The 25,064-nt window shown below is 44.7% G+C and overlaps 1 protein-coding gene across 1 annotated transcript in view; it reads left to right on the top strand.

Annotated features, from left to right (window-relative positions):
• Nucleotides 1–25,064, top strand: part of MDGA2 (MAM domain containing glycosylphosphatidylinositol anchor 2) — a 954,748-nt gene that overhangs the window by 724,693 nt on the left and 204,991 nt on the right. Inside the window, exon 8 of the mRNA XM_036347018.1 lies at nt 1,144–1,437. Within this exon, the coding sequence (XP_036202911.1) occupies nt 1,144–1,437 (294 nt within the window). The remainder of the gene's footprint in view (nt 1–1,143; nt 1,438–25,064) is intronic.

The raw sequence follows: 25,064 nt of genomic DNA, 5'->3' as shown, positions 1-25,064 counted from the left end.
TTACCCAAATGCAATTCTCTCCAAAGGAAGCATATTACATTTATCAGAAAGATAGAATTATTCATATATTTCTGTTTATTTTTATTCTGGCAGTTAATTTAGCCCGTGCTTTTTGATAGATGTTCTATTGCATGAATAGATTTGAATGCATATACATTGTAAAAGTCTTCCAATGGAACAGGTGATTTTATTTGTGAGAAAACTTCTTAGGTAATATTTGCCTCTTGTTGTTCATGTTGTGTCCTAAATCATAACATATTTATCCTAGTGCAGTAAAGTTAAGTTTCAGTGAAATCAACCTAATTTTCTCAGAAATATCTTCAATAAAATCAGAAATTAGCTTAACTTCAAAAAATTACAATTCTTATATTATTGAAATATACTTTTGAAAATATACTTAAAATTAATATTACAGAAATAGTGGCAACAGTGTGACAAACTACAGTGATCTCGAAATGTCTTAAAGTGAAAGTATATGGGAAAATTCAAATCTCAAAAATATTAGAAATTCAACAGAGAAAAATACAGTGGATTCTCAGTGTGGTATTGTAGTGAGTAGTTCCTCTCATGTCCTTAAGGGGAAAAGCAAACCTTAAACCTTAGCAATTTGGCAAGGTTTTCTAAACCAGTCAAAACTTCTAATTGTATGACAAAGGTGCTTCTTTTCCCTTTCCTACTACTTGTATTTACTGTGCCTGCTAAATCTACAATATCACATACCCTTTCTTATACCATCCTTGGATAAGAGATAACAGCATAGGAAGCAGAAAACTGAAAAAGCTGAACCCTCAGAAGGCAGGATCATTCTTTTGTGAAATGCAAATATTAAATGCCCAATTAATGGCTGATAATGACAAATCATTGAATAAATGTTTCTCATGTTGACCATTTTAAGCCTAACTTAATGCTTTATTTATTTTACTAATGTTGGAAGACCTCACTCAAGAAAGTTCTATAAAAACAAATCAGAATAATTTCAACTGATGGTATTTACCACCTATCCCAAAGGTTTCTATAATCTTTTTCATCTGAATTGTCACACATCTTCAACCAGCAGAAATTGTTTTCTTATGATTTTCTGTGTTTGAATATGCTTTACCAGTTTATACTAACCTTGAAAAATTTTCTTTTTCCCATTTCAAGTTCCACCCAATCTGACTGTTCCACAGGAAAAATCACCTTTGGTCACCAGAGAAGGAGACACAATAGAACTACAGTGTCAAGTAACTGGAAAACCTAAACCCATCATCCTTTGGTCTAGAGCGGATAAAGAAGTTGCAATGCCCGATGGGTCAATGCAAATGGAGAGTTATGATGGAACACTGAGGATTGTGAATGTATCTAGGGAAATGTCAGGAATGTACAGATGTCAGACCAGCCAATACAATGGATTTAATGTGAAACCAAGAGAAGCTTTGGTGCAGCTCATTGTTCAGTGTAAGTACATTTTTTTCTATGTGTTTCTATTGGGAGGCAAGGGAACAACTGTTACTATCTTCTACTAGTAAAAATGTGGTGATTTTTGGAATTGGTTCAAGATAAAATATTTATACATTATTGCTACCTAATTTAAACTATAATTTTTGTTAAATCTGCCTATTACCTGAGCTACTACACACTAGTACTAGTAGATGAGAATTGTATTAGTGTGTATGTGTTTGTGTGGTGATTATAATGATTTTATGTGGTTGGTTAATGCCAAAAAAATCAACAAACCTAATAGTTAAAAACTGGCCATGTTTAATGAAATGAAGACTGGAAGTAATTGCTAATTCAAATTATAATACTCTTTTGTTTTCTCAGTTTATGTTTCTACTTCAGGCAATTGTGTGCTCTTTGCCCAAATTATTCACTTATTTCAAGGCATCCGTTTGTTTAAATTGTGCAGACCTCATCACTGAAATGCTATGTTTGCATATCTGAAGTCGTAAGAGTAGATTGCATAATTATCTAGTAATATTGAGATAATTCAGGCAGATATTTTGTGGGGAATTTTTATTTGCCTTTCTTTACAGGTATTTAACTGTGTGATTTGAATGATAGATTTTTAACTATTTTTTTATTGAAATCACTCTAACAGTTCTAACAAAAATATTATAGACTTTATGTGCTTTGTATTTGCTTTCAGTATTAAAATTCCTAAATTCATAAATTTTATAAGTTTAATGATGTCCAACTGGTGTTGGATTATTAGAGGATGCCCTGATAATTTTGATGGCAAGTGGTGTGGATAATGCTGAAAGGGAAAAAGCCAATTGAACACAGTCTGTTCAAACTCCAGTAGTGCTGCTGTAAATTTTAATTGATGAACTATTTGTTAAGTACATGGTGGCAAAGTCCTCAAGAAAATAACGAATCAGATGAAATTGCACACTTCAATAAATAACAATGTTGGGTTCTTTCTGTGGTTCTTCTGTAACTCAGGAATTGAAAAGAAAAAAAGAAATTAGTCCAAATATGTCAATTTTTATATTAGACTTAAGGGCATTGACAAATTGAATGAACTGAGTTTAAATTTAAAAGAATAATTGAAATATGTTTTGGACTGATAGCAGTAAGTGCATTTATGTATGAGGTAGGTGAGTGGCATATGAGGAGCAAGGTTCTAAAGCTGCCTAAACATTCCAATTGATTACTATTTTTTTCTCCAAATATTGCAGCTTTTAAATGGCAGGTTTCATTTAGCAAATCACTACTCCTTTTTACTGGCTGGCCTTTATACTCATGCAATAAGTTCATGGATAGGAGAAAAAGAATTATAAAAAACTGTGGTACATCTTCACAATGGAATACTATGCAGCTATTAAAAAGAAAGAACTTTTACCACTTGCAACAGTATGGATGGAACTGGAGAGCATATGCTAAGTGAAATAAGCCAGTTGGAGAAAGATAAATATCACATGATCTCACTCATATGTGGGATATAATGAGCAACATAATTTGATGAACAAGAATAGATCAATCTAGAGACAAATCATCGGGGGGGCGGGGGGGCAACCAAAGGACTTGTATGCATGCATATTAGCATAACCAATGGACACAGACACTGGGGCAGTGGGGGCTTGCCCGGGCTGGGAAAGGATGGGGGAGTGGGTCAATTGGGATAAAAGGAAACATATGTAAAACTTTAGACAAAAAAAAAAGAGAGAGAAAGAAACCTTGCCTTAGTTATCCAAAAATAAGTCACCCCCTCAAGTGACCATAGAGAAATGGATAGAATTTGGGAAACTTTATTCTTCTTGGTAATCACAGGATTCTGTGCTCCCTCCAGAGTTATGCAGAACACTTCAATGTTCCTAAAGCTATTAGGGCAATTAGTTTTCACTCTGCTCACACCTCTCTGGGAAAGCACTGACAGAAATAAAAGCTGTGGAACCCAGTGGCTCTGGGGAATTTTGAATTAAAGGTTCAAGAACCAGGATCTCTAATCTCCATAGAATATACAAATGCCCCAAATTATATTCGTGAGTTAAATTTCCTTTTTCTTCTTCTTCCTCTTAGTAAGTTCCATGGAAAATGTTAAGTTAAGCTCAAGATTTTAAAGTTCAATAGAGGAAGACAATATATACTGGCACAATTGTCTCTAGTGTCACAGGGATGTAATTGACTGAAAGACATCAATAGACAAAGTCTATTTCATTTAATGTAAGTAATAGGATCTGTATCCTAATAGATAGGTAGATATAGATAGATGATAGATAGATAGGTAGATAGATAGATAGATAGATAGATAGATACATACATACATACATACATACATACATACATACATAGATATAGTTATAGATATAGATAGCTATGCATCCTAATAGATGATAGATAGATATTATATAAATAATGTAATAGTCCATTTAGTTTTGTGTTCAAAATCTCCTAATGAGACTTGTTCTTAGCTAATGTTGTATTAAAATTATAAAGCAATCATTTCATTAAAACTGTAAAAGTTATTTTTTATCTTCATTCTCTTCTTAAAATGTATAGAGTATGAAGCAAATGAAATATGCTTAGAGGTATTTTATACCATTTTATATCCTCTTCAGAAAGCTTAATCATCAAAATGAAATAATATAAATTATTAAATTCTTGTTCACATTGCTCATTCCTAGAAAGCAGATTTACTTTATAATATTTTAACTTACGTAATTACCACTTACCACACATGTTATGGACCAAAATAAGAAGTTGCAAGTACAATATTTTGAAAAGTGTTTTAAAATTGATTTACTAAGAAAAATAAAACAAATTAATTGCTAAATAAAACTGGAAAGTACATTGCAATTTTATTTAAAATTTTTAGCCATTAATTTTATTCATGTCTTTGGAACTATATAACAATTATTTTGTTAACTTGTTGGCTCATTTTTATTTGAAGCATTAGAATAAATAATTAAAAATACACATATGTAGGAGAAACTAAGATGGCGGCATAGGTAAACACCGGGAAATTGCTGCCTCCCACAACAACTTCAAAAATACAACAAAAAGACAAAACGGACATCATCCAGAACTACAGGAAGGCTGGCTGAGTGTAAATTCTGCAACTAGAAGAAAAGAGAAAAGCACACTGAGACTCAGAGGAGCTGCGGAAGTAAAGTGCAAAGGTACGGAGGCTCGAGCGCATGCACGGAAAGGGGCTGGTACCTGAGGACGCAGCTGTCTTTTTGAATTGGGCGGGAGTCACAAGCTCCCGACTGCTCTGAACTCCAGTTCTGGGAAGTCTCTGGGGACCCAGGACTCATACGTGGAGAAACTGGACTGTCTGGCAGCAGGCAGAACTCTGAACTTGAGGGCGGCTTTCCCGCAGAGGTGCTTGCAACAATTATCCGGACACTGAGACGCGCGGCCCCTTAGGGCAGGGCTGAGGACCAGCCATAGCTGCTTGCTCCGCCCTTTGATTCCCTGAGACCCCGCCCCACCCAGGCTGCAGCAGAGGCTTTTGCATATGAATGCCCTGGCCCTTTGCAACCTGAAAATTACCTAACAAATTGCAGCTGGGCCAGACAGACCCAGAACTTCCAAGAGAAGGCCCAAGGCCCCACAACAGCTTGCATTGCTTCACAGTTGGGCCTCATCAGGGCACCTCCAAACTCCAAAAAAGGAAGGGGAATCTGCAGAACTCTTCGTAGCTCCTGCTGGGTAACCTCAGGCAGAGGCTAAATTAGCACCTCCTTAGATCCAAGAGCCAGTGTACCCAGTGGTCAGAGGGGGACCATCCAGATTACAACTCCTCAGATCCATAAGGGACACACTCAGGGGGCAGACTCAGTGAGCACCAAAGCCCCACTGAAGCAAGTCTTGCCCCAGAAGGGTGTCTTCAGCACAGAAGTTCTCCCACTGCAGACACAGCTGATTCTCACTGCCAATTGGCCTGGAGGTCAATTCCTCCCAGTGATCCTACAACAATCAAGGCATAACTACAACAAGACTGTGCACAAAGCCCACAGGGTGGTGCACCAAGAGTGTCCACCTCAGGTAACTGGGGAGGCTGAGCCACTGGGCCCTACAGGACACCTAGCACACAAAACCACTCTACCAACACAGGGAAGCATAAAAAATGTGGAGACAAAGAAACAGGTCACAAATGACAGAAATGGAGGAAAGCAAAGGACTGGATATAGAGTTCAAAACCACGTTTATAAGGTTTTTCAAGAATTTTATGGAAACCGCCAATAAATTTAGTGATATAAATTTATTGGAGGATATAAAAAAAAGACCAACTAGAAATTAAGCATACACTGACTGAAATAAAAAATAATATACAGAGATCCAACAGCAGACAAGAGGATCCCAAGAATCAAGTCAAAGATTTGAAATACGAAGAAACAAAAAATACCCAACCGAAAAAGAAAAAAGAAAAAAGATTCCAAAAATATGAAGATAGTGTAAGGAGCCTCTGGGACAACTTCAAGCGTACCAACATCAGAATTATAGGGGTACCAGAAGAAGAGAGAGGGCAAGATATTGAAAACTTATTTGAAGAAATAATGACAGAAAACTTCCCCTACCTGGTCAAAGAGATAGACTTACAAGTCCAGGAAGCACAGAGAACCCCAAACAAAAGGAACCCAAAGAGGACCACACGAAGACACATCATAAGTAAAATGCCAAGAGCAAAAGACAAAGAGAGAATCTTAAAAGCAGCAAGAGAAAGACAGTCAGTTACCTACAAGGGAGCACCCATACAAATGTCACCTGATTTCTCAACAGAAACCATGCAGGCCAGAAGAGTGTGGCAAGAAATATTCAAAGTGATGAATAGCAAGAACCTACAACCAAGATTACTTTATCCAGCAAAGCTATCATTCAGAATAGAAGGTCAGATAAAGAGCTTCACAGATAAGAAAAAGCTAAAGGAGTTCATCACCACCAAACCAGCATTATATGAAATGCTGAAAGGTATTCTTTAAGAAGAAGAAATAGGAACTCTTACCATTTGCCACAGCATGGATGGAACTGGAGAGCGGATAAATACCACATGATCTCACTCATTTGTGGAATATAATGAACAACATAAACTGATGAACAAGGACTGATCCAGAGACGGAGAGGCATTTATTGGACTGTAGGGCCTTGGAGGGAAGGTAGGGGAGGGTGGGGGTAAGGGGGAAAGATCAACCAAAGGACTTATATGCAAGCATATAGGCCTAACCAATGGACATGGACAACTGGGGGGGGGGGGGCGGATGAGGGCATGAGCGGGGGGTGGGGGTAGGGGGCAATGTGGGGATAAGGACACATATGTAATATCTTAATCAATAAAAAATATATTAAAAAAATACACATATGTATATGTTAACTGATTCATAATATTGTAATGTACCCCGCGAATCACAGAAGGACGCCTCAAGAAGTTGAATTAAAGAGTCATGTTTATTGCAATCTGGGACTATGAAGGGTCATTCCCAAATCTCATAGTAATAAAATGGTAGAAAAACCAGACTTATATAGGCAAAAATCACAAAGGTATTGATTACATCCCAGGGTTTGGAATGAGGAACCTGGTTCGCAAAAAAAGCAGTTTACAGAAGCAGAAGTAAGCTTGTTAATTACAGTTTTGGGTCTCAGGATCACTGAGTTAACAGAAACACATAATCTGGGACCACTGGGTTGACAGGAACACATTATCTAGAGCCTCAGGTCTCGAGACCACTGGGTTGCCAAAAATTCATTATCTAGAGGCAATTTAGATTAATTGTGCTGTCCTGGTCTTGGGACCACTGAGTCAACTAGAGCGCATTATCTGTGGCCACTAAGACAATTTAGGATAATTGTGCTGTCCTGGTTCCCAGGTACAGAAGAATGTGCTCTCTAAAACCAGTAAGATAACAATCAATGGGATAGTCATTCAATCGAATGGGATGATTTATGAAATTCAGAAAATCAAAATAACTTTTCTATTGTTAAGCCAAACAACCAGGGTTAGAGTTAAACTATAGTTTCTACATGAGATGGTTACTACCATACTTCAATAATATTGTGGAGGAAAAATTTTTATTTTACTCTTCGAGGGGCTTTTAGCTGGTTTAATAGTTAAATTCACATAAGATAGATTAATATGAGTGAAACAATTTTTTAATTTTAGATTTACAGGAGTTTCATAAAAATATGAGACCCAATGACAAGTAGGCAGTTGAGGCTTATAGGCTATCCTGAGCTACTGTTGGGCCCTAAGACCCCCGGAGAGTCCAGCAGAGGAGGCGACGACCCCAAGTCAAACGCAGAGACCGAGGCTTGATGCAAGAGCAAGAGGATTTTTATTACAAGCGCAGCGCAGGGGCTCTCAGGCAGGCAGGCAACAACACAAAGGAAGTGCTGCTGACTGGAGCCCCGAGCAATTGCAGAACACGGGTTTATAAAGGCAAAAACCACACGCAGGTGGCCGGAAAAACAGGGAACTGGGTTACCAGTTAACTCATAACTCATCTTTTACAGGGACAGGTCTTTGTTATTAGTTGACTCATTTCCTAAGGGGCCAGGGTGGTCTGGTATGCGCAGGCCGATCCCGAGGAGTGATAAGATAACTATGCTATGACCAGATCAGGGCGCCAGAGCTTTACGGGAAAGGTCAGGAGGGGGAAGTTCTCTTTAATCTTTACATTAACCAGAGCTTACTGGAAAAGCTGGTCCAGGGGGAAGGGGGGGGTTTTCAGCGGCCTTACATTCCCCCCTTTTCTTGTGGGAAGTTCCAATCATGGAACTACAGGCTAATGTTTGAGGGTACAGGCTGATACCGCTGTTGGAGGACCATTACCTGAACTGCACTAATCCGGTCCTGGATGAAGGCGATTAAGCGGTTTACTATGCATGGCCCGAATGTCAAAAGGAGGAGTAAAATGATCAGGGGTCCCACGAGAGAGGATATCAGGGTTGTGAACCACGGTGAGCTGTTAAACCAACTTTCAAACCAGCCTTGCTTGGCCTCTCGCTCTCTTTTGCGAGTTTCCAATCTCTCCCTAAGTTTTGACATGGAATCCTTTATCACCCCTGAATGATCAGCGTAGAAACAGCATTGTTCCCTGAGAGCTGCACACAGCCCTCCCTCCTTTAAGAATAGGAGATCTAGTCCTCTCCTATTTTGTAGGACTACTTCAGACAAAGAGGTTAGAGACTCCTCAAGTTTAGTTATGGAGTGCTCTATATGTTTGAGGTCTTCATCTATAGCAGCTCTGAGCTCCTCAGTATAGGTGGGGCCTTTAATGAGGGCTGTTGTCCCTGTTCCTACTCCTGCCGCGACCCCTAGACCTAGGAGAGCAGCCAAGGTCAGTGAAACAAGTTCCCGTTTATCCCGATGGGAAGGAGAATAGGAGTCAAATTCTTTTTCAAATGCATTAGCTTGATAATACATGATCCTGGGGACTAGTTGGACAAGGATACAATAATCTTGAGAACGGTTAAAGGCCTGGGCTGCTAAACATGGAGTAAGTCCCGTACTACAGGCCCACCATCCCCCTGTTGGGGGCACTAAGTAATAGCTTGCAGAGGAGGGATATGCCAGGTTCTCCTTGCAGAGATGCTGGCGGTCCTTTGGCACTTGTCCTATACATGTGCCTTGCCCTGAGACCTCAGTAAGGGTCAACTTCCCCTGCTGTCCCCACGAACAGTGGTCATGGCTGGTGGTGTTGGTATAGTTTCCCTGGAAGGCTATGCCCTCATAGTAGGGGGGCCCTGTAGTTAGGCAGAGCCAGCAAGACTCAGTTAGGTTAGACTTGGACATGTTTAAAGAACTAAAGGCCCCCTCTACCAGGCCTAATAGCCTCTGACCTGAGTTTGTCTCTAGTTCTATGGGGTTGGCCTGTTCCTCCCTGGAGGCTGGGCTAGTTCCTGCCACGGTGGTGGTGGCAAGAGGCCTTTCTTTCGTGGGGAGCTGCCGGCTGGACAAGACGGTGTTGGGTCCTACTGCAACTGGTGGCCTGTAATCCTGTACATCTAATCTTATCTTAAAAAGGAGGCCATCATCATGTTGGTCCTTATACAGCCGGATCCCCCATGTCACTCCCCAGCGCCACTTGTTTAGGTCGTATGACCGCCCAGCTGAGGTGAAGGAGATATTCAGGGCGTTAACCCAACCCCTATGTCCGGAGGTTTGGCTCTCATTTCTCCGAACCTGGATGAGGTCCCACTCGGGGGGCCCTCTGATCCAATATCCAGTACCAGTTGTCTCACATCCCCATTCTGCACAGAAATACTCTCGTTCAGATCCACAATTCTTTCTATGTCCCTGCCTGTCTTTGGGGCACACATAGAATTGGGTCATCGTAAGACGCTCACGGGCCCCCAGATAACTACAGTGAACTCCAAATTGCAAATCTCTTCCTTTTCCTATGTAAGCTCGGGTCTCTATACCTGCTTTAGTCTCTTCTACTGTTCTCTCAGGGAGGTCCCATAGTCTGTATCCTGCTGCCATAGCGCAGAGGTCTGGCGTTAAGTCTGGCCACCATGTCCCTTTAGGTGCTATATTGGTGACCGACCAGGCCGTCTGTCCGGTGTGGGGGGACATTACCCTCCAAGTTAGTCTCTTTGGGGCATGGGGGTTGCTACTTATCAGCGGCAGGCTCAGCAGGAAGAGGGCGGCGGCAAATCCGTAGCTTGAGAGGGTTGTCTGTCTTCTCCACAGTCCATCCATGATCGGTGTCGTCTGATGGGGGTGCCCGCTTGACGTGGGAGGCGTGGATCCAAGCAGCTACACCGTCTACCTTGACCGCTGTTGGGGTTGTCAGCAATACCAGGTGGGGTCCCTTCCACCTCGGCTCGAGATTAGCGGCCCGATGGCGTCTGATGTACACAAAGTCTCCGACCTGGAACTGGTGGGGGACTTGCAGTTCTCCTGGTTGGTAGAGGGCGGCCAGGGGAGTCCACACCTCCTTCTGGACAGTCTCGAGGGCCTTCAGCCTGGCAAGCAGGGATTGAGGGGTGTGAGTGTCTGTGGGCACGGACCAAGGGTCAGCGGCTAGGGGCGGAGGGGCCCCAAACAAAACCTCGAACGGTGTCACCCCCAAGGGGCCTGGGGTGTTTCGCGCGCGGAAAAGGGCAAAGGGAAGGAGGACCGTCCAGTCTGCCACGCCAGTCTCTAAGGACAATTTAGTCATAGCCTCTTTTAATGTTCTATTCATTCTTTCTACCTGACCTGAACTCTGGGGCCTGTAAGCACAATGCAATTTCCAATCCGCCCCTAGTATCTTGGCCATTCCCTGACTTACCTGGGCAACAAAAGCTGGACCGTTGTCTGATCCAATTACCTTAGGAATTCCAAACCGTGGAAAGATGTCTTCTAAGATCTTCTTGGCGACCACAGTTGCAGTTTCTCTTTTGGTAGGGAAGGCTTCTACCCAACCTGAGAAGGTATCTATGAAAACTAAAAGATATTTATAACCGTATCGGGCGGGCTTCACTTCTGTAAAATCCACCTCCCAGTAACTCCCGGGCCGGTCTCCCCTGAGCCTGTGTCCGGTCCCGACCTGGGATGAATGTACATTTACCAGCTGACACGCCTTGCATTGCTTAACTACTTCTTCTGAAAGGCGATCGAGTCCTTTGACATAGTGTCCCGTTGCCCGGCTGGTGGAGCTGAGGTGTTTGGCCCCCAGGTGGGTAAGGCGGTGCAGTTGTTGGAGGTAGGCAGTGGCTGCCGCCCTTGGTACTACCATTTTTTCCCCTGCAGTTCTCCACACTCCTAGTTTGTCCTTATGGTATTTTTCTGGCCTTTTAAGCAGGTCTTTTTCCTCCTCTAGGGTGTAGTGGAGGGTCTCTGGCTGTGGTGCTGCGGGGCCAACAGCGAGGGCGAGTAGCCGGGGCCCTAGAGCGGCCTGCCTTGCCTCGGCATCCGCTTTCCTGTTTCCTATAGCTGTTTCCGAGGTCCCTTTCTGGTGGCCGGGACAATGGATAATAGCTACCTCTTGGGGGGCATGAATGGCTTCTAGGAGGTCGAGGATTTCCTTTTTATTTTTAATTTCCTTTCCTGCTGAGGTGAGGAGACCTCTCTGACGGTATATAGCCCCGTGCACATGAGCAGTGGCAAAAGCATAACGACTGTCAGTATAAATATTAGCCCGGCTGTTCTCTGCCAGCCTGAGAGCCCGTGTCAGAGCAATTAATTCAGCCTTCTGGGCCGAAGTCCCTTCGGGCAAGCTACTAGCCCAGATAGTCCGGTCCTTGCTGACCACAGCCGCTCCCGCCACCCTCTTACCTTCATAGAGGTAGCTGCTTCCATCCGTGTACCAGGTGAGTTGAGGCTCTGGCAAGGGGGAATCTTTGAGGTCTCTCCTCGGCCCTGTTTCCTCTGCCAGAATGTCACGGCATGAGTGTAGGACTTCTTTGCTCTCAGGATTTACTTCCGGTAGTAAGGTTGCTGGGTTGAGAGCTACCGGAGCCCCGAAGCGGATTCGATCTTCACTTAGCAGGAGACTCTGGTAGTGAGTCATCCGGGCGTTGGATAGCCACCGGTCCGGTGGCTGCCGGATAACACTCTCGAGAGTGTGTGGGGCCACCACAGTTAGTTTCTGCCCCAAGGTAAGTTTGTCCGCATCTCTTACAAGCAGGGCAGTAGCTGCAATTGCTCTTAGACAGCCTGGCCACCCCCTAGCCACTGGGTCTAGTCTCTTGGATAAATAGGCTACCGGCCTCTTCCAGGGGCCTAAGGTTTGAGTTAGGACCCCCCTGGCTACTCCCTTTCTTTCATCTATGAACAGAGTGAAGGGCTTGGCCACATCTGGTAAGGCCAATGCTGGCGCCGAGAGAAGAGCCTTTTTAATGTCGTCAAAGGCTTTCTGATGAGTCTCCCCCCACTCGAAGGGGTTCCCTTGTTTTGTCAGCGGGTATAGGGGCTCCGCTAGGGTTGCAAAACCTGGAATCCAGAGGCGGCAGAATCCAGCTGTTCCCAGGAACTCGCGTACCTGCCGGGGGGTCTGTGGTCTGGGAATCTGGGTGACTGTGCTTTTTCGGGCTTCAGTGAGCCACCTCTTTCCCCCTTCTAGTGCGTATCCTAAATAGGTCACTCTCCGCTGACATATCTGGGCCTTCTTGGCCGAGACCCGGTATCCTAGGCGGGAGAGCTCTAAAAGCAAGGCCCCGGTACCTGTTTCACAGTCCTCCTTAGTAGCTCCGGCGAGGAGAAGGTCATCCACGTACTGGAGAAGGGTGACTTGCGGGTGGTCAGCACGGAAAGCAGCCAGGTCTTGATGAAGAGCCTCATCGAAGATAGTGGGGGAATTTTTGAATCCTTGCGGAAGTCGGGTCCAAGTCAGCTGCCCCGTTATTCCCGAATCTGGGTCTCTCCACTCGAAGGCGAAAATATTCTGGCTGGCAGGATGCAGTCTCAAGCAGAAGAAGGCATCTTTTAAGTCTAGGACTGAATACCACACATGGGACGGAGGGATAGAGCTTAAGAGATTGTAAGGATTGGGGACCGTGGGATGAATATCCTGTACCCTCTTGTTGACTTCTCTTAAATCCTGCACCGGTCGGTAGTCATCAGTTCCGGGCTTTTTTACCGGGAGGAGTGGGGTGTTCCACGGGGAGTGGCACTTAACGAGGACTCCAAGGCGTAGGAGGCGTTGGACATGAACCTTGATCCCCCTCCAGGCTTCTTTTGCCATGGGGTACTGTCGTACTGCAATCGGGGTTGCAGTGGACTTAAGCTCTACTATCACGGGGGGCCGTTCGGTAGCTAAGCCCATCCCTGCGGTTTCAGCCCAAGCTTTGGGGTATTGCTGTAACCATCCCGCTATCCTCTCGTCCTTTCGGACATTACTCTCAAACAGCCGATGCTCGTCTTCGAGCTGGAGTGTCAAGAGAGTAATTGGCTCTCCATGTTGGGTCAGGGTCGGCCCCCGTGGGGTGAAAGTGATCTGAGCCCCCATTTTAGTTAGCAAGTCTCTTCCCAGAAGGGGGGCTGGACACTCGGGTATTACTAAGAAGGAATGAGTCACTCTTCCCGTGCCTAGATCAACTGTCCGGGTGGTGGTCCAGGAATATTGCTCATTTCCCGTTGCCCCTATCACCCAGGAGGTCTTCTGGGAGACTGGTCCTAGTGGTTTCTTAAGAACTGAATATTGGGCCCCTGTGTCTACCAGAAAGTTAACAGGCTTCCCCTCCACCTTAAGAGTTACCCTAGGCTCGGGGAGGGGATCCGAGCCCCGACTTCTTCAATCACTATCTTCCTGGAGTGCCAGCGCCTTCTTTGCTAGTCTCTTTGGGCACTCCCGCTTCCAATGTCCTTCTTCCTTGCAATAAGCACATTGATTCTTCCTTAACGGTGGCCTGTTGCCCAGGGCCCCTGCCTGTCTTCCTTTTCCTCTCTCCTGTGGCTTACTCCCTTCTATTGCTGCGGCCAAGATACGGGTTAGTCTCTGCTCTTCCCTTTTTTCCTTTTTCTCCTCCTTCTCCTCTCTCTCTCTCTCCTTCCGCTGCTCCTTTTCCTCCTCGGTCTCCCTCTTATGGTACACTTTCTCTGCTTCCTTAACTAAATCTTGGAGGGTAAAGTCCTGCAATCCCTCAAGTCTCTGCAGCTTTTTCTTAATATCTAATGCTGACTGCCCTATGAAAGCCATAGCTACTGAGGCCCTCTGCCCCTCCGAGGTGGGGTCAAACGGGGTGTACCGTCTGAACGCCTCCATTAATCGCTCGAGAAAAACAGAAGGCGGTTCAGTGGGCCCCTGTATGACCTCTCTTACCTTAGCCAAATTCGTGGGGCGCCGAGCTGCCCCTCTGAGGCCGGCCACTAGTGTCTGGCGGTAGACCTTCAGGTGCTCCCTACCTTCTGCCGTGTTGAAGTCCCAGTCCGGCCTGGCCAGAGGAAAGGCCGCATCCACCAAATGAGGGAGTAGAGTCGGCCGGCCGTCGGGGCCAGGGGCGTTCTTCCGGGCCTCCAAGAGGATCCGCTCCCTTTCCTCTGTAGTAAAGAGAGTCTGAAGAAGCTGTTGACAATCGTCCCAAGTGGGCTGGTGAGAGAACATAAGGGACTCAACCAGCCCTGTTAGACGCTGGGGATCCTCTGAAAAGGGAGGGTGGTTAGTTTTCCAGTTATAGAGGTCTGCCGAGGAGAAGGGCCAGTATTGGAGTGGCTGGAGCGGAGCCGTTTCATTATCGTCTCCGCGGGGGGGTGGAGGCCCGTATGGTCGGAGAGGGCAGGCTACGGTCGAATCTGGAGACGCGGGATGTCTCCTCTGACTCCGGGTTCCCTGGGCCGGTCCCTCTGTTGGAGGGGCGGGAGGAGGTGCTGAAGGCTCCGGTCTCCCCGGCGGCTCTGGCTGGAGAGGAGAGGGGTAAGGGGGTGGAGAGTCCAAGAGGAGAAGATCGGTTTGAGAATCTGCCAGGGGACGTTTCGTCTGATCTGCGGCGGGAGGGGCCTGGGCCACGAGAACCCGGGAGGTTCCGGATGGCAGCCAGGGTTTCAGCCAAGAGGGAGGGTTCTGGACCAGGTCCTGCCAGACGACAATATACGGCTGCTGGTCTGGATGGCCCGCCGTGCCTGATTGGAACACCTTATTCTTTACTGCAAAAATAATAGACAGGTCAAAAGTCCCGTCCGCTGGCCATCCCACGCCTAGGGCTGGCCAGTCGGATGAACAGAAAGTCTGCCAAGGACCCTTCTTGACACTGACGGAAAGATTGAGTCCCCGACTCCGGACGTCCGTCCAGTGTGCTACTGTAAGAGAAAGAGGGGTGCTGCTTCCGTGGCCCATGTTACCTGGATGGGAGAAGAGGAGTAAAAGACAAAAACAAAGAACAAACAATGACGCGACAAGACACCGGATCCACAAGAATTTACCCAGATACAGAACGGCCGCTGAGGGATGATATCCCTCCCTAATGCTAGTCCGGCCGGACACGCGAGTGCCCGTTGCCGGACAGCCAGAACCTGAAGTGACCAAGACCTCTTGGTCACCGCCCGATCCTGGGGCGTCCCCCAGGGTGACAGTTTTTCTGGCCGAAGCCCCTACGACCAGAGGAGCCGACTCCTTACGGAGCCGACACCCTGTCTTCCTGAAAAACCGAAACTAAGAACGAACAAAGGACAAGACAAACACTGAATGACTCCGGAGTCTGCTTACCTCCAAGACCGATCCCAGCGCTTGAAGGGGGTCGCCTAATCCCGGACGAGCCCCCAAATGTTGGGCCCTAAGACCCCCGGAGAGTCCAGCAGAGGAGGCGACGACCCCAAGTCAAACGCAGAGACCGAGGCTTGATGCAAGAGCAAGAGGATTTTTATTACAAGCGCAGCGCAGGGGCTCTCAGGCAGGCAGGCAACAACACAAAGGAAGTGCTGCTGACTGGAGCCCCGAGCAATTGCAGAACACGGGTTTATAAAGGCAAAAACCACACGCAGGTGGCCGGAAAAACAGGGAACTGGGTTACCAGTTAACTCATAACTCATCTTTTACAGGGACAGGTCTTTGTTATTAGTTGACTCATTTCCTAAGGGGCCAGGGTGGTCTGGTATGCGCAGGCCGATCCCGAGGAGTGATAAGATAACTATGCTATGACCAGATCAGGGCGCCAGAGCTTTACGGGAAAGGTCAGGAGGGGGAAGTTCTCTTTAATCTTTACATTAACCAGAGCTTACTGGAAAAGCTGGTCCAGGGGGAAGGGGGGGGGTTTTCAGCGGCCTTACACTACGGACTGGATTAGGCCCTGGGGCTTCAAAGCAGCGTAAGAGAAAAGTTACCTGCCAGAGAAAAGTTATCTTTTATAATGACTCTCTCTCTCTCTCTGAGCCAGGCCCCTGACTAAATTCTTTTAGGTAGGTAAGCCGAAGCAAAAGTTTTTTCTTGAGTTGACTGGTCTTGATTGACTTCAGCTCAAAATAATCCACATGCATAAGATGCACATTTTGGGATGGCATATTCTGCTCTCCTTCAATATAATTTAAAAGTTATAGTATGTGTAGAGCTTACTGAACAAAACTAGAACAATTTCCTCAAAAAATCACAGTAGTAAAGTTATTTTTTTAATTTGTTAATTAGAGTACTGACCACTTAAATATTGATTAAATAAAAATGATAGCAAGTGAATATATTCAAATAACTATATTAAATTATAAAACCAAGATATGCTTATTGTCCTAAAATTTATTTTTTACATTTATATTTGTATTATATACGTATACTTGTAGTCGTGCATACTATAATTTTAATTTCATAAACTATATTATTTTATTTTTAATAAAAGCTATCCTTTACAGGATTTTACCTTAAAGCACTGGTAAAATGTTTTAATAAAGAGAGTATAATTTAAAGTACATTTCTTTGAAAATCAGCTGGAAAAGATATATATATATATATATATATATATAAATACATATGTGTATATATATATATATATATATATATAGCATAATGCCACTTTTATTATTAAAGCTTTATTATATATATGAACATTTTTGTCACCTACAATTAAAGATGAAATATTTCTGCTATGAGATATAAAATACAGACTAAAAACCAAAGAGTGATTATAGTGTTAAATTGTATTAAGTAACAGACTTTCATCCATCTCCAAATGAGATTTCATGCCCCACTTACAACTTTTATTTTCCAAATGAACACTTATGAAAGAACTAATCAAGGCTATTGATAAGCCCATATTCTTTACCTTTTTCTAAAGCAAGACCAAATTGGATGAAGAGTAGGGAGCCACACATCAGGGTTTTATTGGTAACTCTTTCTCTAGAAATCTAGTGATGAATGCACACTAATTTATTTCAATCAAAATGAATGTTCAACCAAGGTAGAATATCATGGGCTTTATTTTTAAAAAGTATTAAAATCAGATTTGGATATATGATAATATACATGCTCATTATTTTTAGACAAATTACTGAATAATTTTCTGTAGTATCCAGATATACAGAATGATTGTATTGAACAAATATAATTACTTTTTGGATTTTTAAAAAAGAAAATTGCTCTAAAAATATCAGTGTAACTAGAGATTAATCAACAGTTAAAAACGAGACAAGGTAGCTATTGAGAAAAAAGGGAACAATTTGTCATATTCACACAAAAATACATTAAAGGCTATCCAAATGAATTTATAAGTGAATGGACAAGAATTTTCACTTACTAGCAGAACAATAAAATGACTTTCATGTCAGTAGCCTGGAATGCCCTACTTATGCATAAGTACTTCCTATTCTCCATCCTTTCTCAGCCTCACAATCAGAGTAATTGGGTTTTACCCTGGTACCTCTTAAGGCAAGTTCCTCTTAAATTGTGGTTAAGTTCCACCTCTTCAGAAACCTCCTGGTGACTGACAAGGGCCCTTCTTGATAGTTCTATCAACATTGGTGTTTAGTCTGCACTACACATTGTAGAACTTCAAAGTAGACTTCATTTTGAATATTCATGGTAGGTGATACACTTCTGATACCGAATATTTGAACTGGAACCTGGATTCTTTGTCTGCCGGAAGCAAAGAATGAATCCACAGACAGAAAGTGGTATAGCAAACAGGGAGATTTATTGAAGAACAAGTACAGACTCCCACCTAGGGAGGGGGAAGAGTCCCACTGAGTTCTTTTTCCCCATGTAGTTTATAAAGGCTACAGTTCCTGTGTCCTGATATCCCCTCAGATTGGTCAATATTCCCCTTCGAATTGGTTACTATAGTGATTCCTAAGGCCCTCCTCCCTTATAGTCCTTTCATTCCTCTGGGCTTTCTTCTTTTCCATCTGAATGAAGGGCTCCCTTCTCTTTATTTTGTAAATATAGACCTTTCCTGGCTACTTCCAGTTTCCTTGTCTTATGGAAATGCAACTGTTGCTGCTCCCTTATCTTATGGAGATGTAACTGCACCTGGCTTCCTTGTGTTATGGAAATGTACCTTCTCCCAGTCTGCAGCCCCGTGCTTTTCCATGGACCCCAATTCTAAAAAAATTTCTAAGCCTGCCTATGTTCCCCTGAAATCCCTGCTTCACTTCTTTCAAAATCATTGGTTATTATTTCACTGTTGCCTTCCTCAAAATTATCTTGTAATACTTCCTGTGAAGTTCTTTAAGTAGTACAAATACTTCTAATGATTGTATAGTTTCTACACCAAGCTTTTACCTAATTGGATTTACTTTTTGCTCCAAAATGATCTGAATCTGACAGATTTTTGTTTACACCCATAACATAAATTCATCTTCAAAATTAGAAAACTTATATTTGAGGTTATTCAAAAGACTAATTCAGAAACATAAATGGTAAGCTCAAGATTATTTTCAACATAAAAAGTTAATGACTGCATTATGAGTATTTAGTCAATGTTTTTATCAGGATGATAATTTTGAAGAGAGCATTTATTTAAAGGATATTGTTTAACCCAGAGAATCCTAGCTTTTGTTATTCATTACTATTGTTAAAAGATAAACTAGGTATATTAAAAGTTTTAAGAGAAAAAAATCCTTTCTAATGGGGAGCACCAAATTGTAAGTGTACCCATAGGAGCTCTGGGAGAGATTTTTATAGAGAAAAGGGAGTAGCAAAGGAAAGAGATTATGAATCGGCTATAGTTTAAAGTCTAGGTAGCGATTTATGATTGGTTGTCCTTGGGTTTTAATTTTATAGCCTTGAGGCATTTGCATGTCTAGAATTTGGTTTGCTTAGATAGTCTGCAACAGTATTAGAGCCATATTAGCTTAATGGCCTCCTTGTTTAATTAATTTAACACTCTGTATGTAGTCCTTGGCAAATATCTTAATATCTCTAAGCTTTAGTTTTCTTGTTTCCAAAAGAAAATCTTTTCCTATTTTCAAGTAGTATTTATTTGAAATAAATTTGTACCAAACCTGCATTGTTGCAGAAAGACCCCAGAAAAACCAAGAGACACTTTGAAGAAGTGGAGGAACACTGTTTTAATTACACCGGCGGACTCCGGGAATAATTTCCAAATCAGAGTACTGAAACGTGTAGGGCCCCTCATTTTATATCTCCCTGTGGCCTTTGTCCCTCAAATATGGATTATGCTTCTGGTCCTTTTCGTGGGCTTGCAAGAAGGCCCTCAGGTGTTGGGGGTCTCCAGGCCATATCTGATGGCCTGGCCTGGTGCCAGCTCTAACAACCCTCCCTCCGGGCAGTGCACTGTTCACAGGTTTATGGCCTCTGTAACAGGTTCTGCAAGACCAGTTTCTGGGAAGGAGGTAATGACTTAATTATAGGCTAGCTTGCTGGCATGGATTTCAATTACTAGCCCCCCAAATATCAGGATTACATTTGAATTAGCCCTTTTTAGCCTTCTCATTACCCCCACCCCCCTTGTCCCACAAACTTCTCTTAACCTTGTGGTACAACGACTAGGGATGTTATGGTGAACAGGGGTGACGATCGCTCTTAGCTACTTCCGGCTGGAAAGGGGCAATGACAAAGGGGTTAGCATCGTTTTTTCCTCTCGGAGGGGTTTGTAGGGAATTCTTCTGGTTTGTAGGACCATCTGAAGTTTAAAGGCATTCCAGTCCAGTTTGCAGGCAGGCAGAGGTAAGCCACGGTCCCACATATATAGAATGTTCCTGCAGGGGGTCACGAGGGGTAAGTGGTGTTTTCAGCCTTGAGGGTAGAGTTGCATAGTTCATCTGGGAGGCGACCTGCTGGACGTTGGCCCTGGGTGCTGCTGAAACAAATAGGAGCAACATTAGTTAGCTGCACATTGTGTGACAGGTCCTATTATTTTTTCCGTCCAATACAATTCCAACCCCTCCCCCCCCCCCATGTCCATTTGGTAGTGGAGTCATAACATGCCGCAGGCTGGTAAGTATAGCTAACAAAAATCTGGCTTGATTGGACTTTTCCATATACTACCAGGTCTAGCATATTTGGGTAGTGAGTTTCTAAGCAAGGACATGTGGCAGTGGCCCCTATGGGAGGCAAGTGTGTGCTAGCTAATATTATTATCGGGAGAATGTTATTTCCTCTATTTCTGTTCAGTGGGGGTCTACAACAGTGAACCGCTAGGAGAAAGAGTAGTGCTATGACTATTTCTGCCAGGCAAATGTAGCCAAGGATGGCATGACAAGGTGTAGTCCAACAATTCATGATGAGGCCTTTGTTCCTTGCTGTGTGGGAAACAGTAATTTTATGGTGCTTCTGTGTCCCAGCAAGAGCAGATGAATTCTCCTCCTGGTACTAGCCTCAGGTTCCAAAGGCACTCATAAAAAGACAAAATGAGAATTATTAGAAAGATAAAACCAATGATACCAGAGCATATTACCTTTAGGAGGAGATAAGAAAGAAAGATTAGTTTTAGGGAGAATTCAGCAGGGTGTTATCTGAATTCTTTGGAGCAGGTTGATCAGCCAGGTCTGCTGTCTTCTTGAGGGTGATCAGCAGGGGATGTTTCTGGTCAGAGGTCACCTTCCATTCAGGCTGGGCGTCACTTGACTGGTGGGCTGCCTTCATCCGAAAGTGGTGGATCCAGGTGTTCAGTCCTGCAACCTAGCTGTGGGGGTGGTTAATATGACTGGATACGGTCCCTTCCAGGTAGGCTTGAGGGGCTCCTTTTTCCAATGCTTTACCCAAACCTGGTCTCCAGGTTTATAAGGATGTACAGTTGTTCCTAGAGAGATGGGTAGTCAATCAGTAACCCACCTGTGGACCTCAAAGACAGTTTTTCCAAGTCCTTGTAGCTGTTTCTGGATTTCTAAGTTTCCTATTTCCCTCAAATCTCCCTTTGGCTGAATCAAGGGAGGGGGTCTACCATAGAGAATTTCAAAGGGAGAGAAACTTACCCTGGCCCTTGGGGCACAGTATACCCACAAGAGTATAAGAGGCAAGATATCTGTCCAGTGTAAGGCTGTCTCTTGGCATAGCTTAGCCATAGTCTGCTTTATAGTCCTATTCATGCATTCTACTTTCCCTGAACTCTGAGGCCTGTAGGCTGTATGTAGGTTCCATTTAATTTCTAAAGCCTTAACTACCTGTTGTACTATTTCTGCTACAAAGGATGGGCCACTATCAGACCCTGTGGTCAGAGGCATTCCATACCGTGGAATTATATCCTTCAGCAATGCCTTAGTGATTTCTCTCGCCTTTTCTGTGCAAGTGGGATATGCCTCAACCCAAACTGAAAAGGTGCAAACAAAGACCAGCAGGTATATATTTCCTTTTCTAGGCCCTATTTCTGTAAAATCTACTTTAAGTCCTCAAAAGGAGCTTGCCCACAGTGCTGGACTTTTATCGGTCCCACAGGACCCTGTTTGGCATTGTTCTGAGCACAGAGGAGGGAACGCTGAGAGGCTGAGGCGCACAAGGAGGGAAGACAGGCAATTAGGTAGTATCTGCCTAACAAAGCTTCTAGGGCAGTCTTCCATAAATGAGTAAATTCATGCTGCTGGAGGACTACCTTATGGGCTAACTGTTCTGGGACATAGACCCTATGATCTGGGAGTATCCACCTGCCTTCCTTTGTTCTCTGGCCCCCTTCTTGCTGGGCCCATTCCTCCTCCTGAGGAGTGTATTTCGGAGGTTCAGGTAATTCAGGGGCCAACATGGTCCGTGACGGTGCCACTTGTTCTTTAGCAGCCAGCTTGGCTGCGGAGTCAGCACGCTGCTTTCCTTCTGATACTGAGTCTTTCCCCTGCTGGTGACCTTCGCATGGATGACAGCTATTTCCTTGGGCTCCCAGACTGCTTTTAGTAACTTTAAAATCTCATTCTGATTTTTGATTCCTTTTCCTCCGGCCTTTATGAGCCCCCTTTCCTTATATGTGGCCCCATGGATATGCAGGGTAGCAAAGGCATAGCGCGAGTCAGTGAAGATGTTGGCACGCTTATTCTTACTGAGTTCTAGGGCTCTTACGAGGGCCCAAAGTTCTGCCCTCTGCGCTGACCTCCCTTCAGGCAGGGCCCGTGCCTCGATTGTCTCAACGTTTGATACCACTGCACATCCGGCTCATCTTTTTCCTTCATCTAGGAAGCTGCTGCCGTCTGTGAACAATACCAAGTCGGGGTTTGGCAGGGGCCTATCCCTTAGGTCTGGCCGGCTGGAATAAACCTCCTCTAGGACTTCCAGGCACTCATGCTCAGGAGCCCCCTCAGCAATGGGTAGAAAGGTGGCAGGAGTAAGAGTTCTCACTGCTTCTAATCCTACCCTCGGATTCTCACATAACAATCCTTGGTATTGAGTCATTTGAGCATGAGTCAGCCAGTGCTGCCCCCTTGCTTCCATCAGGGTGACAACAGCATGAGGTACTTTTACATTTAAGTTTTGTCCTAAGGTAAGCTTATCCGCTTCCTTGACTAACAATGCTGTGGCTGAAAGGGCCCTGAGGCACAGGGGCCACCCAGAGGCAACTGGGTCAATCTGCTTGGAGAGATAGGCTACTGGTCTTTGCCAGGGTCCAAACTCCTGGGTTAGAACTCCTAGGGCTACCCCACTGTTCTAGTAAACAAAAAGATTAAAGTCTCGTGTCACATCTGGTAGCCCTAGTGCCGGGGCCTCAGTGAGCTTTGCCTTTATGGTGGTGAAGGCTTTCTCCTGTTCAGGACCCCAGTCGATGGGTGCCTTCTCTTCTCCTTTTAAAGCTTCATAGAGAGGCTTGGCCAGGTCTGAAAACCCTGGAATCCAAATTCAACAGACTCCTGCCTCTCCCAGGAATTCCCAAATCTGCCTCTGGGTGCAAGGGACTGGGATGGCACATACTGCCTGCTTTCTTTCAATCCCTAGCCTTCGTTTCCCTTGGGTAATTCAGAAGCCTAGATACTTGACTTCTTTCTGACAAATCTGGTTTTTTTCTTGGACACTCTGTAACCTGTTTCAGTTAACAGTCTCAGAAGGGCTCGTGCTCCCTCCTAGCACTGAGCTCCTGTGGAGCCAGCCAGTAGGAGGTCATCTACATATTGGAGTAGAACACATCCCAGGTCCTGTCCTGGGAACTTAGACCAGTTTCTGAGGGGAGGTAATGACTTAATTATAGGTTAGCTTGCTGGCATGGATTCTAATTGCTAGCCCCCAAAATATCAGGATTACATTTGAACTAGCCTTTTTTAGCCTTCTCAGCATAGCTCAGTAGTTGAGCATCAACCTATGAACCAGGAAGTCACTGTTCGATTTCCAGGCAAGGTTTATGCCTGGAATGCAGGCCGAATCCCTAGTGTGGAGCTTGCAGGAGGCAGCTGATCAATGATTCTCTCTCATCATTGATGTTTCTATCTCTCTCTCCCTCTCCCTTCCTCTAAAATCAATAAAAATATATAAATAAATCTAATAAAAGACAAACATGCAAATTGACCGTACCTTTGCTATGCCTTAAGCCACACCCACCAGCCAATCAGAGCAACTATATGCAAATTAACCCAATCAAGATGGTGGCTGGCAGCCACGGAGCTGGAGCGAGCAGGAGGCTTGGTTACTCCAGTGATGGAGGAAGCCAAGCTTCCTACCCATCCTGGCCATCTCTGAGCTCCACTGAAGGCAAAAAAGTTTCAATTATAGAAGGTAAATAAATCTCAGGATTAAAAAAAAAAAAAAAAAAAAAAAAACGAGAGGCTGGGAGCTTCCATCGCTGGGGGGCTTGGCCAGCCTAAAAACGGCCCTCAGCCCCTCACCCAGACTGGCCAGGCAACCCAGTGGGGACCCCCCACCCTAAAGGGGGTGTGGCCAGCCTGAAAACAGCCATAAGCCCCTCACACAGGCTGGCCAAACCTCCATGGGCTGAGGGTGTCCACTGGAAGGGTGTTGACCAGCCTGCAAACAGCCATCAGCTCTCCATCCAGGCTGGCCAGGCACCCCAGTGGGGTCCCCACCCTGAAGGGGGTGTGACCAGCTGCAAACAGCTATCAGCCCCTCACCCAGGCTGGCCAGGCACCCCAGCGGGACCCACACCCTGATCCAGGACACCCTTCAGGGCAAACCAGCCAGCCCCCACCCATGCACCAGGCCTCTATCCTATATAATAAAAGGGTAATATGCAAACTGACCCTAACAGCAGAATGACTGGGAATGACTGGTCACTATGACACACACTGACCACCAGGGGGCCGACGTTCAATGCAGGAGCTGCCCCCTGGTGGTCAGTGTGCTCCCACAGGGGGAGCTCTGCTGTGTCACAAGCTAGGCTGACAGCTGCCAGTACCGCGGTGGTGGTGGGAGCCTCTCCCGCCGACTCAGCAGCACTAAGGATGACTGACTGCTACTTAGGCCTGCTCCCCGCTGGCAAGTGCACATCCCCCGAGGGCTTCCAGGCTGCCAGAGGGATGTCTGACTGCCAGTTTAGGCCCATTCTCCTGGAAAGCAGGCCTAAGCCAGCAGGTGGCCATCCCCTGAGGGGTCCCAGACTGCGAGAGGGCACAGACCGGGCTGAGGGCCCCCCCCTCCCCGAGTGCACAAATTTTTGTGCATGGACTTCTAGTAAATAAATAAAATTTGAAAAGTCACTAGACTTTATGTTTATCATATTGAACAACATGGAAATTATTATGATTATTTTTTTACTTATATAAGTTCTGCTATATTCTAATGTAAAGAATCCAACTTCTTACTTGTTAATCATTACTCCTATACCTTCTTTACTGTTTTTTTTTTTAAGTATTGCTGATCCATCCCTACTATAATTTAATATCTTTATGAGCCATAGCTACTGTTACATTTCTAGCACTA

Source organism: Myotis myotis, unplaced genomic scaffold, assembly GCF_014108235.1.
Source record: "Myotis myotis isolate mMyoMyo1 unplaced genomic scaffold, mMyoMyo1.p scaffold_m19_p_1, whole genome shotgun sequence".
Taxonomy (NCBI): Eukaryota; Metazoa; Chordata; class Mammalia; order Chiroptera; family Vespertilionidae; genus Myotis; species Myotis myotis.
This window is presented reverse-complemented; position numbering and strand designations above follow the sequence as displayed.